The 17,641-nt window shown below is 34.3% G+C and overlaps 2 protein-coding genes across 2 annotated transcripts; both read right to left on the reverse strand.

Annotated features, from left to right (window-relative positions):
* Nucleotides 1-2,044: 2,044 nt before the first annotated feature.
* On the reverse strand, nt 2,045-3,199 carry LOC112510241 (checkpoint protein hus1). Its single transcript, XM_025115581.1, has one exon. The coding sequence runs from the start codon at nt 3,101-3,103 to the stop codon at nt 2,123-2,125; it is 981 nt and encodes a 326-aa protein (XP_024971349.1). The 5' UTR covers nt 3,104-3,199; the 3' UTR covers nt 2,045-2,122.
* Nucleotides 3,200-5,824: 2,625 nt separating this feature from the next.
* On the reverse strand, nt 5,825-11,591 carry LOC112510242 (protein FAR1-RELATED SEQUENCE 6-like). Its single transcript, XM_025115583.1, has 3 exons — nt 11,256-11,591; nt 11,040-11,151; nt 5,825-7,966 (listed from the first exon to the last, which is right to left on the reverse strand). Exons 2-3 carry the CDS (start codon nt 11,061-11,063, stop codon nt 5,948-5,950), a joined length of 2,043 nt encoding a protein of 680 aa, XP_024971351.1. The 5' UTR covers nt 11,064-11,151; nt 11,256-11,591; the 3' UTR covers nt 5,825-5,947.
* Nucleotides 11,592-17,641: the final 6,050 nt, after the last annotated feature.

Below are 17,641 nucleotides of genomic sequence, written 5' to 3' on the forward strand. Positions count from 1 at the left end.
AGGACATATTAAAAGTAAAGTGTTGTATTAGCTATTTTATGAACACGATCTTTTTTAGTGTCTACCAGAAAACTAATATGACATTGTTTTAAGAGTGTATAAAAGAACTTGTTAAGACGTTTAGAAACATCCAGTAAACTTATTGTAACACTTTTAGATATTATCTTTTATTATTTGGTTCTATAAACTTAAGTCTTATAAAATCTTTAATCAGGATGATTCACATTTTTGACTTCGTGTTAACTCAATTTTATTGTAATAAATTGTGGAAAAGGTAGCAAACTGCTTATTGACTTTTTTTTTTACCTTGATATGTTCGCCAATCGATTTTTGTTAAAATGATAGGCAATTTTTCACTTGCTATATGAAATAAGTTTTTTTAGAATGATTAAGTGGTCAGAATGATTAAAAGACTCTTATGATATAAGACAAAATGAAATATAATTGTTCGGTAATTATTTACAACGAAATTAAGGCGTTGAATGGTTAAGAGAGACCCATAATACAAAATCATTCAGAGGGTTTTAGATACATTAGGAGAAAAAGTGTTTTTGTCAGATAAGATTTACCTCTTAACGATTCAGAAGCTGTCTATTAATGAAACTATTAAGAGGTAAATAAAAGACCCCTAGAAATGTATAAATTTGGTGAAAGGATTCGAAATCCTTAACGTGTTTGATTTATATGATTTAGATTAGAATTTAATTTCATTATTTATAAGTATTTTATAAAAATAATTATACCTTTTATTAATTAATTATTATAAAACAAATGTTTTTAACATATTTTAAAACATTTTGCCAAACAATTCCTATAAAATCCTCTGAATTACCAACCATCACATGAAATTTCTAAATCAAAATGTTTATAGGATTTCATTGAAATCTCGGGATTTTAATTCCAGACTATTCTTTAACCAAAAGTGGGATTGAAATAGAATTTAAATCCTACAAAATCTCGCAAGCCAAACGGACCTATAGGTAATTCTAAAAGGGACATTTTGGTTTGATGGAACGATTTTAAGAAATTCGGATTTCATGAAAGGATTTGAAATCGAAGGGATTTGGAATCTTTGCTGTGTTCGATTTATAGGATTTGAAATCTTTGTTGTGTTCAGTTTATATGATTTAGAATGAAAATTAATTACATATTCTATAAATAATTTATAGAAAGAGCTTATAAGTAATTACAAAAATAATTAAATTATTATTATAAAATAAATGTATTTAACATATTTTAAACATTATTACATACAAACCCTACAAAATCCCACAAAATACCAACCTTAAAGGGATTTATGTTTTTGAGATTTCATTGACTCCAAATCTAAGCAATCCTTCAAACCAAACATGAGATTGAAATGAAATTGAATTTCAAATCCTATCTGTTAACACATTCTGATTTCACTCATTAATCGCCTAATCTCTTTGTAATCATGGTATGATATCGCAAATACACGTCTCTACCTGGTATCGAAGATTTTGTAGGTTCATTGGTAAAGTAACACGATATGGTGAATCAAATCTGGTGTATTAATTGTATAGATATCGACCGATATGGTGGATCATATCTTGTGTATTAATTGTATAGATATAGACCGATATGGTGGATCATATCTTGTGTATTAATTGTATAGATATAGACCGATATGGTGGATCATATCTTGTGTATTAATTGTATAGATACTAATTGGTAGCTATATAAAGCCATGTATTCTTGTATGAAAGATACAAGAGTAAAATTATATTCTATACTATCCAGTCCTAAAAACCAAATATACCTATCAAGTAACATTACCTTACTCGATGAATATAATAAATACCAAGAATCTTACTTGGTAAGAGCAAAGGCAAGTACCGAGAGTCTTACCTGGTAAATAAGAGCAATGACTTTTACCACGGTTAGCGTTTACCGGGTAAATTGTTACATTTGATACCATTTTACTGGATTAAAATCTTACCTCGTAAGTAAATGATAATGTTGAATTTTACCGGTAAAACTTATCTGGATAAGTGTTTGGTAAACGGCCCCAGGCGACGATAACATAAAGTTCCAAAATGTACATTTCATGAAAAAGCTAAAATATAACATCAACACTATAATTTCAAATCTGCAACTCCCTTCAATCAGCACCAGGATCAAGTACCGGAAGGCGGCAATGCAGACTGATCGATTTATCGGTTTGGCGCGTACCCGGTACGAAGAACTGAAACACGACAGTTAAGCAAGAACCCTGTTGGCCAATTCCATAAAAAGCACAATCGGGTTTCGCCAAATGACACTGGAGAGACTTAAAGAAATGCTTCACGCTCACTTGCACGCTCATTGCATCTCCCCTCTCGATCGCCCTTCGTGTTCTAGACTGAGCACTCAAACTATCATCCCCGGTCGGAACCTGCGCTTGCTCTCCTATCACCAACAGTTTTCGAAACTCTGCCCCAAGTGTGATCAACGTGGTCGAAATTTGCAAATGCAGATCCCCGTATCTGCTTATAGAAACGCTTAGCACATCGCCAACATGTTTCATACGGTCCACAAAGTTTTGTAACTGATTCATGTCTGGAACTTGGACTAAAGTCTGTGGCAAATCTTGCGCCATGTCTAGAGCGGCTTGGAGTTCAAGAACATCGGACCTGGATAACGGTTTAGAGATGGGTACATCTTGAATAACGGCAGATTTGTAGCCTTTGGTCTCAAAAGTGAGAAACGGCATTGGTTGCTGCGAATGAGGAGGGAGTTTTTTGACTAACTTAATTTGGAGGCGATTGAGGGTAGGGCCACCAGCATCGCTGCTGTGTGAACCACCAAATTCCGTGTAAATGGTGACAATGCTGCGGAGGGCTCGGTGGAGGAGGGAGAGGTCAATGGTGAAGGCAATACGGTCATCATTTTGGCTAGAGATACGATAATCTTCAAAGAGGGCTTCTTTGCGGAACTGAGCAATGGATTGGATGCCATCACCATTGAGAAGGTTGTGGAGAAAAATTGCATGGTCCCTGGTCAGATAAAGATGGCATACTTTTCCCATTTTGTCAAGGGCCTGAAGGAATCTCTTCTCCAGAAGGTTAACACCATGGTCAGTGAGAAAGGCCTTAAACTTCATTTCACACTTTAATTCTGATTCTTGGTACCACAAGACTAGAAATTCCTGGACCACAAAAAGGATGCTTTCAAAACCTCTTTCTTCTTGAGTGAACTTTGAAGTTCAGGTGCTGGAACATCAGTAAGTCATAAGTTAGACAAAATGCATCATACTAAGGGCCTGTTTATTAGCAGCTTAATGAGCTTAATGGGTTAATGATATAGAATGTGGCTTATTCGATAAGCTTCTAGAGAGGAGCTTTATGGAGAAAGCCAAGTTTTTTCTAAACATGCCATTTCCAATTAAAAAACATGCTCATTACATCTATGAAAAACCTTCCCAATCTATACAAACAGCTTTATCCATACAAAACTTAATGAAAAACCAACCAAACAGCCCCCAACTGTAGATAACTATGCAAGAACCTCAATTCAACTTGAACTTTAGCAGAGATGGTCCAACTGGAAAGAAAGAAATATAAAGCATGGCTAGGAAATTTTAGCTACTTTGAAACAACTTGAGCACATCTAATCAATTATGAGAGACCTGCTATTCGAGATAACAGATTCATTGCTAACAAAGTTGCAATCCCTTTTCTTAATGTAACTTTTACCAAAAAGAGCACCCTTGATTGTCATTACTCTCAAGTCTCAACTGCCATCCAAAGATACATATATAATCATACTCCATGTCCTTTTCTTCCAAAACCAATGAAAATCATGTTTTTTGATTCAAATATAGGAAGAGCGCCCTTGATCGTCATTACTCTCAACTACTATCCAGGGATACTATATAATCATACTCCATGTCCTTTTCTTCCACAATCGATGAAAATCATGTTTTTTGATTCAAATATAGGAAACAAAATGATGCAATATCTGAACTCCATTAACAAGGATGACACTTAAATAGATACCTAGTCACCACCAAGTTTTGTGTTAAGCTAAACATAAGGTAATTCATGTTCTTCATTCCTACAAATACCATAAGAGTCAGATTTACTCTAAATGGAGTCAATAATAAACTTGGCACTGTGGATGAAGAGTTATCGCAGAAAGTAATCAACAATGAAAGAAATATAACCCAGAAAATAATCAAATCGATTTGGAATAAGAAAGAATTCTCAAAACGTGAACCCAGAAGCAACCATAGCAGCAATAATTCAGCATACAAATCCCAAGACAGAAACCCAAAGATCTCATCATGATCATTAGCAAAAACAGGTTCTTCGAGATAGAAACCCAAAGAATTCATTTAGATATGGGGTCTGTGTTTAGTATGGTAGAAATCAAAGTTTTTAGTCTACAAAATAGAAGTGAAACAATGTCGATTTTGGATTCGAAAAATAATAACTTGACCATTATCGTCCAAATATATCTAGTTGAGAAATGTGAGCAGAGATAAAGTTCACCACGTACACCTTTCTGAGCTCAAGAAATAATAAATTCAAACGTATTCAGACAACATACGAAAACCTACAAAGAAAAAGTAAGTAAAATTTAAAAGCCAATTCCCCTGAAAACAACAAAAACACTTGAACACATCATGATTTTCCCTAAACATTATCCTACAGTCTAGCAAATTACACACACTCAAAACGGAGAAATCAGTTTACGCCGAATCCACTTTCATCTCATCATCTATCTTCACGTTAAGCAGGATAAGGCTACCGATCATCATACATCACGATTAAACTACCGAATTCCAATAATCACAACCAATCAATACATACACAGATGCAGCAGTTAAATCGTACTGCAACTATGGGGGGTGTGTGTGTGTGTGTGAGAGAGAGAGAGAGAGAGAGAGAGAGAGAGAGAGAGAGAGAACCTTGATCTCGCCGAGGGAAAGGAAGGGGCCGAGGGTTTGGAGGGAAAGCGTCCCGCCCCCTTATTGAAAACTAGAAAAAGGAAGGGTTAACTTTCCGATATGCCAATTTACACCCTCAAGGTTTTAATATTTTCATTTTAAGACCTCGGTTTCTTAAGCCTTACACCGCATTTGGTACGCCGTTAAACTGATACCAATCCGAGTAACACAAAAATGCATTTTGCTGTCCCATCAAAATAAGTAGAACTAAATCGAGAAAAAAAGACAATAATGATAAATTACTAAACTACTCGTGTCAAATTAAAACCATTATGCATTCCAAAATCCTTTCACCCACATATTTCACTCCCGCCGGTCCAATCATATCTCGTCCAATCTCGTCCACTTAATGAATAGGCATGGCAACGAGATGAGGAATGCAATCTCCAGTCCTGGTTCATGGTTATTATTTATTATCCCCGTCCCTGTTCCCCAACGGGTATAGAAAATAGAATATGTTCCCCACTCCCAGTAGTGATGGCTAAAAACCGGTCCTGGGTCAGGCTATACTGGTCCCGGGCCTCGACAGATCCAGCCATAACTGGTCTCGGTCGAAAAAGGTGAGCCCGGTCAAGCTTTATTGTAACCGGTTATGAGCCGCCGGTCCCGGTCATTAAAAAATAATTTTTTAATGATATATATATGTTTAATACGTTATAAAATTTGTAATTGGTTCACTCAAATACACTTTAAAATGTGTTTTATTATAATTAAAATTACATTGTCTTGCAAAATATAGCGAGAAACTGAGAATTGTGAACGTTTTTTTACAAATCGAGAACTTGGTATGTAAACCCCTCAACCAGAACACTTATATATAACGTTTGCAAGGCAAAAAAAAAATACAAAAAAACCCCAAAAAACGGTGAAAAACCGAAACCCGTCAAATGAAACAAATAATCTTATATCAAATACAGAAGATATATGCACAAGAAAGAAAACAACATTAATTTACACATAACAGAAAGAAAAAGAAAAACGAATCATATATCGTATTCATGTTTTATCTTCAATATTATGAACTCTATTTAAGCACTCTTCAAATGTCTGTATAGCAGCCTTATAATGATTCAGTGAAATCACACCTTCTTCCACAACCTGCAACGAGCTTCTGTATAACTGATGAAACCACTGAACTGCATCTGAACCATAGTCGTTGTTCGACCCGACATGATCTGAAACGAATAGTCGCTTGTAATCCCTTTTCCATCTCGATAAAATATACTTTGAAGGGATCTGTTCAACCCCGTTAAAGTTAAGCACACATAAAGCATGTCTGCATAAATAGCCGTTGAAATTAAAGCAGCTGCAGATGCAACGGACATCCGCAGCTGCTCGATTATACAGAACTTCGTAATCCTTGACCTCCCTCCTATTTCCGTCACCCAGAAAACGCTCTTTCACCAAGAAGATTATAACTGGCCCGTCGACATGCAACTGTGTGGTACTGAAACAAGAATACATCTCCTCTACTTCCACTTGGAATTTCTTGAAGATTTCTCGTGTGTAAACTTTCGACAATTGCAATTCAAACGAACATCTTGTTTTCAGTGTCGGGGATGAGTTTCTTGATTCCGAATCAGCAGCTGCTTCTTCCTTGTGCTTTTTCTGCATGGCGAGTTCATATTTGTCTAGAAATTCTTTCAGAGGGGTTTGTTTGTGAATGTATTTATCAAAGATGGGATGCAGGGTTTCACCGGGTTGTGAAGCAGCCGCCATTCCAGCAAAAGAGGTGTCTTTTAGATACACCGGGGCCCACCAAGCTCGGTCTTCATATAAAGACCGAAGCCACTCGTGTTCGCCAATGCCAAACCGCTGGATCATGAACCCCCATGAACTTTCAAAGTCGAATGGTTTTAACGTCTCATAAACTGTTTTAACCAGTACCTTTCTGATGGCATCGTAGTTGCGCAACCCTCCTAATTTCTCGGGGACTTTCTTCATGATGTGACACAAACTGAACCGATGGTGGGATTTTGGGAAAACCTCTGAAACCACACTTTGCAAAATCCTGCATCTGTCTGTGATTATGGTCTGTGGAACGCACCCTGATGTGCTGGTTAACCATGCTTTCAGAACCCAGAGATAAGACTCTGCCGTCTCCCCTGAAAGCAAGCCACAGCCCAGTAACACAGACTGACCATGATGGTTCATTCCAACGAACGTGACCAGCGGGATCTCATATTTGTTAGACAAGTACGTGGTGTCAAAGTAAATTACATCACTAAAGTAGCCAATAGCAGCCCTACACCTGGCGTCTAACCAAATCATATTTCTCAAACGCCCTTCATCGTTAAGATCCATCAAGTAAAAGAAATTCGGGTTAGTCAACTGCATACGACAGATGTAATTATAAATAGCTTGCGTGTCACCTTTCTTTAAGTTCAACCGATCCGGATGATGATCAGAGGAAGAACCTAATTCTCGACCACTTGAATTTGAGTTCCCATTATTACCCCCTGAATCAATTACAAGTGCCCTATATAGTTTTATTGTTCGCCCTTCTGCATCAGAGTCTGGTTGCAGCATTTTCTTGGTTCCACCGGTGCCCATTTTCTTGATAGACCTGTAAGCCTTTGCACCAAGAAGGTGGTTATGATCAAGTGTAACTTCAAGAATTCTCCACCTTCTTGAGTCCACCAATCTCATCCTCACCATTGCAGGACAACCGGTTCTTGTTTCTTTCCGTAAACGATTCACATCTTTTATTCTCTTAAAACCCTGACTGCTACAGCAGAGCACTGCACCATACTTTTCTCTACTATTACGTTTGAACCATGAATTTTTCACCCTTACTCGAAAACCTGCCTCCCGAGCATAACAATTATAATAATTGTAAGCATCATCATATGACTCGAACTCCATTCCTACAGCAGGTGCCACAAAATCCTTCTTTCCTTCAGGAAAACCGTTTTCACTGTCTAGTTCTGCTTTCTCCCCCTCTCTTTCTTGCAGATTATGCTCGCCACCTTCATCCCCAATCTCATGCTTGCTGTTAGGGGAGACTTCTTCCATCTGGTAAACGGATAAGGGGCGTAAGAATATCAAAAAAAGAAAACAGCTGCTATTATTACTGATGACAAACCCTGTAATGACTTAAATCTAAGGCTTTAATACCACCTAATGACTTCCGAGTTCAAAATGATAATTTATTGCAGATCAAAAAACGCGTCTAAATAAGATGGTTCACGGTCATGGACCGATAACAAGGAAGCAATTAAGATCTAACAGAAAACTTATTTAACGGAATATAACTTTGAGATATGTATATAACATATGTACTATGTATTAACATAATGATGTTACATTACGGTAGCAGCAATGGACCTGAGATGCAAATAATTGAATAAGCACCACGCTATTGACAGATCCAATTTTAACCAACATGAAAACTGAAAACCTATGGACTAACGACATCAATCAAATCTAGAAGTATAAAACACGATTGCAAGGTTGTCTCCTTTGATTTCTAATGAGGTGATCTCGAAAACCTTAATCCAGATAAAACATGAACATACAGGCAATTTTGGAAAATAGAGATGAAATTTTGTGATGTCATGAACTAGAAGACAAAAAAGACCCCGCATCGTATAAATTATAATCATATCTCATCATGAAAATTTGAAAAGGTATTCTATTTGATCTTTGTTGAGGAATGAGGATGGTTATTGAATCTATCATAGTACTATGCAGCAGCAGCATGGCCATGCATGACTGCTATGCTTTCTCAGATATATATATATATATATATAAGGGTGTGTTTGGTGCGCTGGACAAGGTGGGACAGGACAGGACAAGACAGAACACATTTGTCCTACGTTTGGTGTGGCTTAATGTGGAACTAAGTAGAACAAGGGTGGGACACGGTTGTTCACCCCTACCCCCTAGAACTAAGTGGAACACAAACTTTTTTACCACACAACCCCTTCCCCGTAGCCTCCATCGCTTCCTTTCTTCCCCACATCCTTTTCCCGTAGCCTCCATCGCTTCCTCCATAGCTTTTTCACATCAATCGGTGACGATTTCTATACAATTGGCGGCAACAATTTCCATACAATCGGCGACTACTAAATCGGCCCTTTTCCCGTAGCCTCCATCACTTCCTCCATCGCTTCTTCACATCAATCGGCGACGACTTCTCATCAATCGGCGACTACTAAATCTTTGATTTATGAATGTGAGTGTTTAATTAAGATTGATTTTAGAATTTTTTTGGTATTTTTAAATAGTATTTGTAAACATTTATATCTATTATTTAGTGAAAAAACACTAAACAGCTTACTGGGGGTAAATTGCTCATTTTAACCAGTTATGTCATGTCCTGTCATGTCTTACCAAACGTTGAACAACTGTCCTGTTCTGTCATGTCCTGTCTGCGCACCAAACGCTAGGGGTGAGCATAGGCGGGTACCCGCCCTTTTTGACAGGAACCGGAACCGGCGGTTCTTGAGATATTGGAACCGGAACCGGTTAGAGCGGTTCTCAAATTTTTGGAACTGGAACCGCCGGGAACCGGTTCCGGTTCCGGTTCCGGGTACCCGCTTCCTAAAATATTAAAATTTTATTATTTAGAAATTAAAAATAAAACATTGCCAAAACACTAAATAAATAAGCAAGAATACAAATTATACAGAATAATWGTTACAAATATTGTTTAACGATTACAAACTATAATAGATTAATAGAAAATATTCAAAGTTTAACGATTACATACTATAATGGTAAATGTTCAAAGTTTAACGATTACATACTATAATGGTAAATGTTCAAAGTTTAACGATTACATACTATAATGGTAAATGTTCAAAGTTTAACGATTACATACTATGAATCCAAGTGAATACACAATTTGAAAAAAAACGAATCATTTTATATGGAGAATTTAGATGAATAATGAAGATGACGACGTGCTTTCAAGATGTAAACCTAAATAAATTTGGTATTAAAAAATAATAAATATTTTTTTACTTGAAAAATACCGGGTACCCGGCGGGTAACGGTTCCGAAACCGGCAGTTCCAAGGCGGTTCCGGTTCCATAGTCGGGTACCCGGTTCCGCTGCTCACCCCTACCAAACGCACCCTAAGTGCAATTCATGTGTTGATTGCATTTTCATAGAGCTAGTATTTCAACTCTAGTGCTTAAAGTGTTACATTCCATATCATAGAATATGGTGTTATTCTAAAAGCTTGTTTGCCTACCTAGTAACATATTTGGAATTTGGGTACCCTTGGAAGTTGGATCCTAATGCTCTTAAGGAAAACTTCTCCAAACATAAATCTTAATTGAAGGAATTGATTGCTCCTTCATCAGTTTTGTAATTTGAATTCCGTACGGCCCAATTTGTGCTAGTTTTCCCAACACGAGCCAAGTGCAAGCAAAGATATATGGTCCAACAACAAGAATATGGGGAACCATGCCAACAAATTTGACCTGAGATTATGTCGAACGAATTAGTTCACTATATTATGAGGCCCACACCATCTAAGATGCATAAGAATCCCTTGTTGATGACAACAAAGAGGGGATCTGAAGACCAATATAAGGAGGAAAATTTGTTAAAAGAAGGCTGCAAGGATAAAGAACTAATCAAGTACAAACAACCTTAGTTTCAGCCAAGGCATTTGAATGACTAGTCTCCCCTCTAATAAGCAGTCGGTTTGCTTAGTTTAATCCTTCCTCCTTGGTGTCTATATACTGTTTAGAGAAATTGTTGGAACCCTACAGGCACACCATTTCATACACATTTATATATGGAGTAAACTGTAGACAATAACTTTTATCACTTGGTTAGAGAAAAAAAGGGTGTTCCCTACCTTTGGAGCTACTGCAAAGTGCAAACTTAAGAAAATAAGAAAGTTGAATGGCTTTTCATAGGTCTATTGGAAGAAAAACAAAAAAGATTCACAGTAAGTACAAAGTTAACCTAAATGACAGCATTCATTGAAAAAACATCCAAGAAAAGATTCACAAAACTTAAGACAAATTAAGCACCAACTAGAAATTAACAAATTTACAGAACATTGGCAATCTGTAATCACCCAAGAAACAAAAAGGATCGAGAAATTTCAAGTATAGCAATATATCACCTGAATTAATTCTAAATGATTCATCAATTGACACAGAATTGGATAGTTAACACTGGAAAGCTATGCAGTGTCCGCGGCAGCCCGAACCCTTGCGAAGCCTCCCAGTAATCACCTATACAACAAGCAATAAATGTGTCAATTAAGTCGGATAATCGGCACGTTTAAGAAAAATATGAACTAATAATTGTTCATTTCGAAATTAGATCATGTGATTACCTGATTCCCTCGGAAAATATCGGCTTCGGGAAGGGATCATCGTTGGTTGAACGTGAACAGAATCCACGTCAGTTGCAGCAACACAAAGATGAGATCAGTGAAGAATCATCTTCTAGTGTGTGGTTCTTTCACAAGTATCCTTTGTATCCTAGATCCAGAGTTGTCTGACCGGATAAAGATTTTGTTCAGTCTGTTCCGGTACCGCCAAGCCGGCGACGATGTGGAGGAGGAGGCTGAGACAGTTGGGTAACGATCGAATTACTTATAATTTTGAAAATTTGTGCCCTTTTCAATCATGTTGTCATCGTTTTTTCAGAATTTGGGGTTTTTGCTTTGCCAAATCAAATTGGAGCCCTAGCCTCCCATGGCCTATACATGGTAAACTATTCCTTAATTTGCAGTTTGGTCCTTAATTTTCCATGCCTTTGTGGACTTTTTTAATTTTTATTTTATATTTATTTTTTAGACATAAAAAGTACGACAATGTGTTTTTAAATTAGTTCTTATTAAAACATCATGCAATGTAGCGAGATACATCTTGATTTTAATGTTGCATTTTATTTTATCATATGTCGATATTATAATACGGTTTTATGTAGATTTGAGAAAAGCAATAATGTTTTTATTTTTGAATAAGATATAAATTTGGAAAAAAAATATTGATGTTCGTATTAAATTAAGCCAATTTTTTTGTACTGGTGTTAAATTTTACCGATAAACACTTACCGGATAAGTGTTTGGTAAACGGCTCCGAAGTAATATCTATATTTCTTATAAGTACAAGGCAATGTCTACTTCATTTTTCTCAAAGGTTGATTTTGTTGGTTGGAATTTCAAATGAATATCGTAAATAAATAAGTATATGTAGCATAACATACAGATATTGAGTTCGAATTGAACATATTGTCTGCTACCAGTGTATCAATGATGTAATGTTATTGACTGGACTTTTATATTTTGAATTTAATTTGTAATACTGAAGGATAATTGAATAAAAAGTATATGGTTGAGGTGGCGATGAACGTGTAAGTTATTATTCTTTCAGAGACTATTGATTGAACAGATAAAAATATGTTCGCCAAATTTGAAAATGTGTAAAGGCGGTTGACTAGACTACAACTGAATATGCACTATTCAACCAGGAGACATACCTACGAAGACTCCAAAGTGGAGTCTCGTGCACCTGCTCAACCAATTTTTGCGGAAAAAAAGTTGTAAATATGAAAGGTATACATGCTAAACTTTGATGAGTATTATAGGATGTTAGAAAGGTACTCGTGCAATGCATCGAATCACATTTTCATTTCAATGTTTCGTTTTATTTTTTATCCATGTCGACATCTATACGATTTTATGTGGTTTTGATAAAGCGATAATATTTTATTTTTGAATAAAGTATAAATTTGATATCATATAAAATTTGCAAAAAAATATATCAATATTAGTATCAAATTAACTATTTAAAAGTTATTCTTTGTATATTTTTTAATTCAAATTTTTTATTATAATTTAATTTAACTTAATTTAGGTTTAACAATATAATTTTTTATAAAAATAATTTTGTCTGTAATTAGTTACACGAATTCAAACATAACATTTTACTAAATTGTATTTACGCAAAATTTACTTGTAATCTTGAATTTTCATCAATAAATAATAATTCATGCATAAAAATTGATTTTTAAGAATTTTTATCAAATGTTTTATAATATAGTATAGATTATTTTTATTAAAACACAATATCTTATTATTACATAATTTAATAAAAATAACAAATAAATGATTAAATATCTAATTTGTTTAGTAAGAGAAAAATATATATTGATTTAAGTAATCATTATGTGAATTCTATTCATACCCCTTCTTAGTATCTCTTTATTTAGAGCTTAATTAGAGTCACAGTTTATTCAGTCAGCTATACATGACTGTTTCAGTTCTGTAATAGCTTAATTATATAGAAAATGACTTATTCAGTAAACTTTTAGGGGAGGCTTTATGCAGAATGTCAAAAAAAAATTCCTTCTAAACTTGTCCCTCCCAGTTAGAAAACTCGCGTATTCCATCCATGCAAAAGTCATCCCAAACAAAAATCTTCTCAGTCTATATAGACATTAATCTACACAGACATTTTTATCCATACATGACTTAATGAAAATTCAACCAAACAGCCCCTTAATATGATTGTTACCACAATATCAATACAAGATAAATGTTGGGATAAATGTCCCGTAGTATGATTCATAAAGTAACCAAGATAGTACAAACGCTTAGAGTTGATTACTCTGTAATGCTCGTTATTGTTTTTTTTTTTTTTTCCTTGAGAGTATGAACATGTTTGGAAATTATAGCAGATAAATGTTCTGTCACATGTTTATGGGTCGACACTGAAGTCATAAATGAATGGAAGATGATACCAATTAAAGCACAAGACTGCATTTAATACTAGCACAGTTGATATGACCACCTTTTGTTTATGATGGAGTATATGTGGACGAGACGTCATGCCAATGAAGTATATACGTCGTACTTGAAAACGTAACATGTAATGTGTTCGGTTCTATATCAGACCATACTTGTTTAATCAGTTTTTATGATCATTTTGTAAGATAAATAGCTCACATGACATGACGATTACTGAAATGAGATATCTCGTATCGTGTTCTTGCATTTCATCTATACTGAACGGATAATGCAATTTTCAGTTTTGAAAATGTTTTATGTGAAAATGTATTAGAGCATCTCTAATAACTATGCTAAAATAGAAAAATTTGAAGATTTAGGAATTTTTTTGCTTCAACAGCTATGCTAAATGATATGATAAAATAGAGAAGAAAAGAGATTAAAGGGCCGATTTCCAAACACTTACCTGGTAAGTACTTACCGGTAAAACTTAACACTATTATATAATTATTGAGTAAGATTTTAGTCCACCAAAACGATATTGTATGCAACAATTTACCCGGTAATCGCTTACCATGGAAAGAGTCGTCGCCCTCACTTACCGGGTAAAACTCTTGGTCATTGTCTCGCTCTTACCGGGTAAGATTCTTGGTCCTTACCGTATTCATCCGGTAAGGTAATGTAACTTGGTAAACGCTTACTCGGATAAGTCTTTGATAAACGGTCACTTAATGAAAATCTCTAAATTTGGAGAAATGATATTTTAATTCTTTCTCACCAATAAAAAGTATTGAAATTAAATGTCAAAAGATAAATAATATTTTATTAATATAATTAATGTTAGAATTGTTAAAATTATAATAATCAATGCATATATATTTTTTAGGATTTCAAATTTTCATTTCTATACTATGTTATAAAGCATTTGACAAACATTCTTAAAAACCATTTTATATGCATGAAGTACTATCTATTAATGCATATTACTTAAAATTCAAGATTACAAGTAAACTGTGCGTAAGTACAACTTATTAAATCTTCATTTTTGAATTTGAGTAACTAATTATAGATAAACATAATCAAATACGGGATAACATCTCATTTTAAATATAAAAAATCTAAAATATAATTAAGATAATCATTAGTTATAACAAAATACTTAATTGTTATATTTATAAAATCTACATTATTAAACAATAAATAAATTACTTCGTTATTAAATTTAAATTAAATTATAAATGAAATGTTGAATTGAAGAAATTATACAAAAAAACAGAACTTTAAATAATAAATTTGATACTAATATCGATATACATATTTTTTTTTAATTTTTATGATATATTTAATTCAAAAATAAAAATATTATCGCTTTTTTTAAAACTACTAAAAATCGTATTATATAAACATAAATAATAATAAAACAAAATATTAAAATTGAAATATATCTCGTTATATTATACGAACAAAAATTTAATGGTGCGTGCCTCGGTGTGGAACTGTGGATTGAGTTAACCACTTGACGTGCCAATTTTATTTTATTTTTATAAATAATTAATAGGATTACGAAAATCATATTCACTTTTTTAAATAACGTAATTTAAGAGGATATAAACATTAAATGCCTTTTATACGACTTATGTCGAGTCACAACTAATATGATTAGTAGGGGCGTGTAAAAAGTTATCTGATTCAATTTAAGTTGTCGATCATATTAGAATTGATCGACCATAATCGGATACCCAATTGTAATTGAATCAGATCCAAAATTTCAACATCCAAATTGGATTAGTCGGTTCTTGGATAACAGTCCAACATCCAATAAAATCTAACCAATCCAATTCAATGAATAACTAATAGTATTATCTAAATGATGGAACTGATCCAATCCAATCATCCATAGGATTGGATCGGATGTTCAATGTTTGTTGGATTGAATCAGATAACAAAATTCAACATCCAATGGATGATTGGATCGGATCGGATCAGATCTACTTAAATCCATTGGTTTTCAACTGATGAATACCCCTAATGACTAGTTTATATTTTAACTAACTTATATATTTTACTCTTTTGACCCTTATCAATAAAATATGTCCAAATTAACTTGTTTTTGTTATAAGTAGATTGAAACAGTCACGCCTAAAAAAGTTATATTTTTTCTGTTACGTTTTCTCATTTTGCATTCCTTTCAGTTGTACATTTACAACTAAAGATGCAAAATTATGTCAACATTGGTTCAAATCTGTTACCAAGCGCGTACCAAGTCAAGTGTTTACCGGCAAAATTCAACACTGTCATTTACTTACCTGGTAAGATTTTAGTCCACCAAAACAGTATCGTATTCAACAATTTACCCAATAAGAACTAATCGTGGTAAGAGTCATCGATCTTACTTACCAGGTAAGACTCTTGGTTTTTGCATTCACTCTTATCGGGTAAGATTTTTGGTCCTTGCCATATTTATTTGGTAAGGTAATGTGACTTGGTAAGTGTTTACCCGGGTAAGTGCCTGGTAAACGACCCCTAACTTTATTTTTCGATGATCAAGATTAGTCCTACAATAAGCAAGCTTTACAAGAACTGAATTCAACGTAGGCATGTAAGCAGCGTACTTAATCCCGGTTGTGTTACATGACTATACATAAAGGTACATCTTAGATCATACAAAAGAAGCCGTAGACTAAATAAGCATGAAAAGCTAGTGACGAAGGTCAAAATGTAGAGCAATATATACATTGAAAAGAACAGATGGAGGGCGAGGGACTTGAAGCCATTGACCGAAGGCAACGAAATAGTTGATTGAATTGGGAAGACAAAATGGTTTTGAAGAAACAGTTAAAGAGACTATCTGGCTGGGAAATAATGTGTACACTAACCTACTGGAGAAAGTTGAGTAAGGATGCAACTCGTGGACCACTCTCGAGCTTGATAGGTGGTGGTATCACACCAAATTGAAATCTAGTCTAAAAACTTGATGGATGAACATGAAATATAAATTGAGAAATTATTCATAACAGGTTAACAATAGAATCTATTCTTCTTATTTGTGGCCATTGTTTCGAGTGTACGAACTTAACCAAAACATGCGCCTTCTACATAAAAATGTGTCTCCCTCGAAAGTCCTTCACATTAAAGCATTTGATGATTGGATGTTACAAGTAGGCGATGGATTGTATTATGATTATTTTGAGGATGAAATGCTCAAGCTTCCTACTGACATTTGTTTACAACAATCCAAGGACCCGATACAATCCATACAATATAGGGATTGATAGGGTGATTGATGACGAGGATGTAACATATTTTTTTGCTATATTTTAAAAGGGCAAATTGCATGAAAAAGTAACGTACTTTAACTTGATTCCTATTTCTTGTAACGTACTTTCAAAGCTTTCATTTTGGTACCTAAGATGTAAAGTTTTAAACATTTAAGTACCCGAGTAACGGGTTGAAGACTAATTTTAGATTAAAAAAAATTCATATCACTAACCATGTCAGCAAATAATACCGAATTGAATACTACATCACTCGCCACATAAACATGATAACCGGTCAATGCTTTTAACCGGTTATCCGGGTACTTAAATGTTTAAAACTTTACATCTTAAGTACTAAAATGAAAGTTTTAAAAGTACGTTACCTAAAATAGGAATCAAGTTAAATGACGTTACTTTTCATGCAATTTGCCCTTTACGTTACACACAACAAATAAATTAAATCTATAAAGATAATCAATAAAAGGAATTCTTAAATTATTTTTTGAATACCGTTCAAGTCCACTAGTTTTAATTATAATAAAATATAATTGTTTAATAACAATTAACTGATTTATTTTGCTATGGCCCACTTCATTTGATATAAAATAAACCAATAATGGAGCATTATTTGAAGCACTCACTCTCAAATCTCAAATAAAATGATCACATCTTCTATTTTATTGATAATGGGCTGGGCCCAAATCCGGATTTGGTCTATACCTCTTAATC

Source organism: Cynara cardunculus (genome assembly GCF_001531365.2).
Source record: "Cynara cardunculus var. scolymus isolate 2C chromosome LG 3, CcrdV1, whole genome shotgun sequence".
Lineage (NCBI taxonomy): Eukaryota > Viridiplantae > Streptophyta > Magnoliopsida > Asterales > Asteraceae > Cynara > Cynara cardunculus.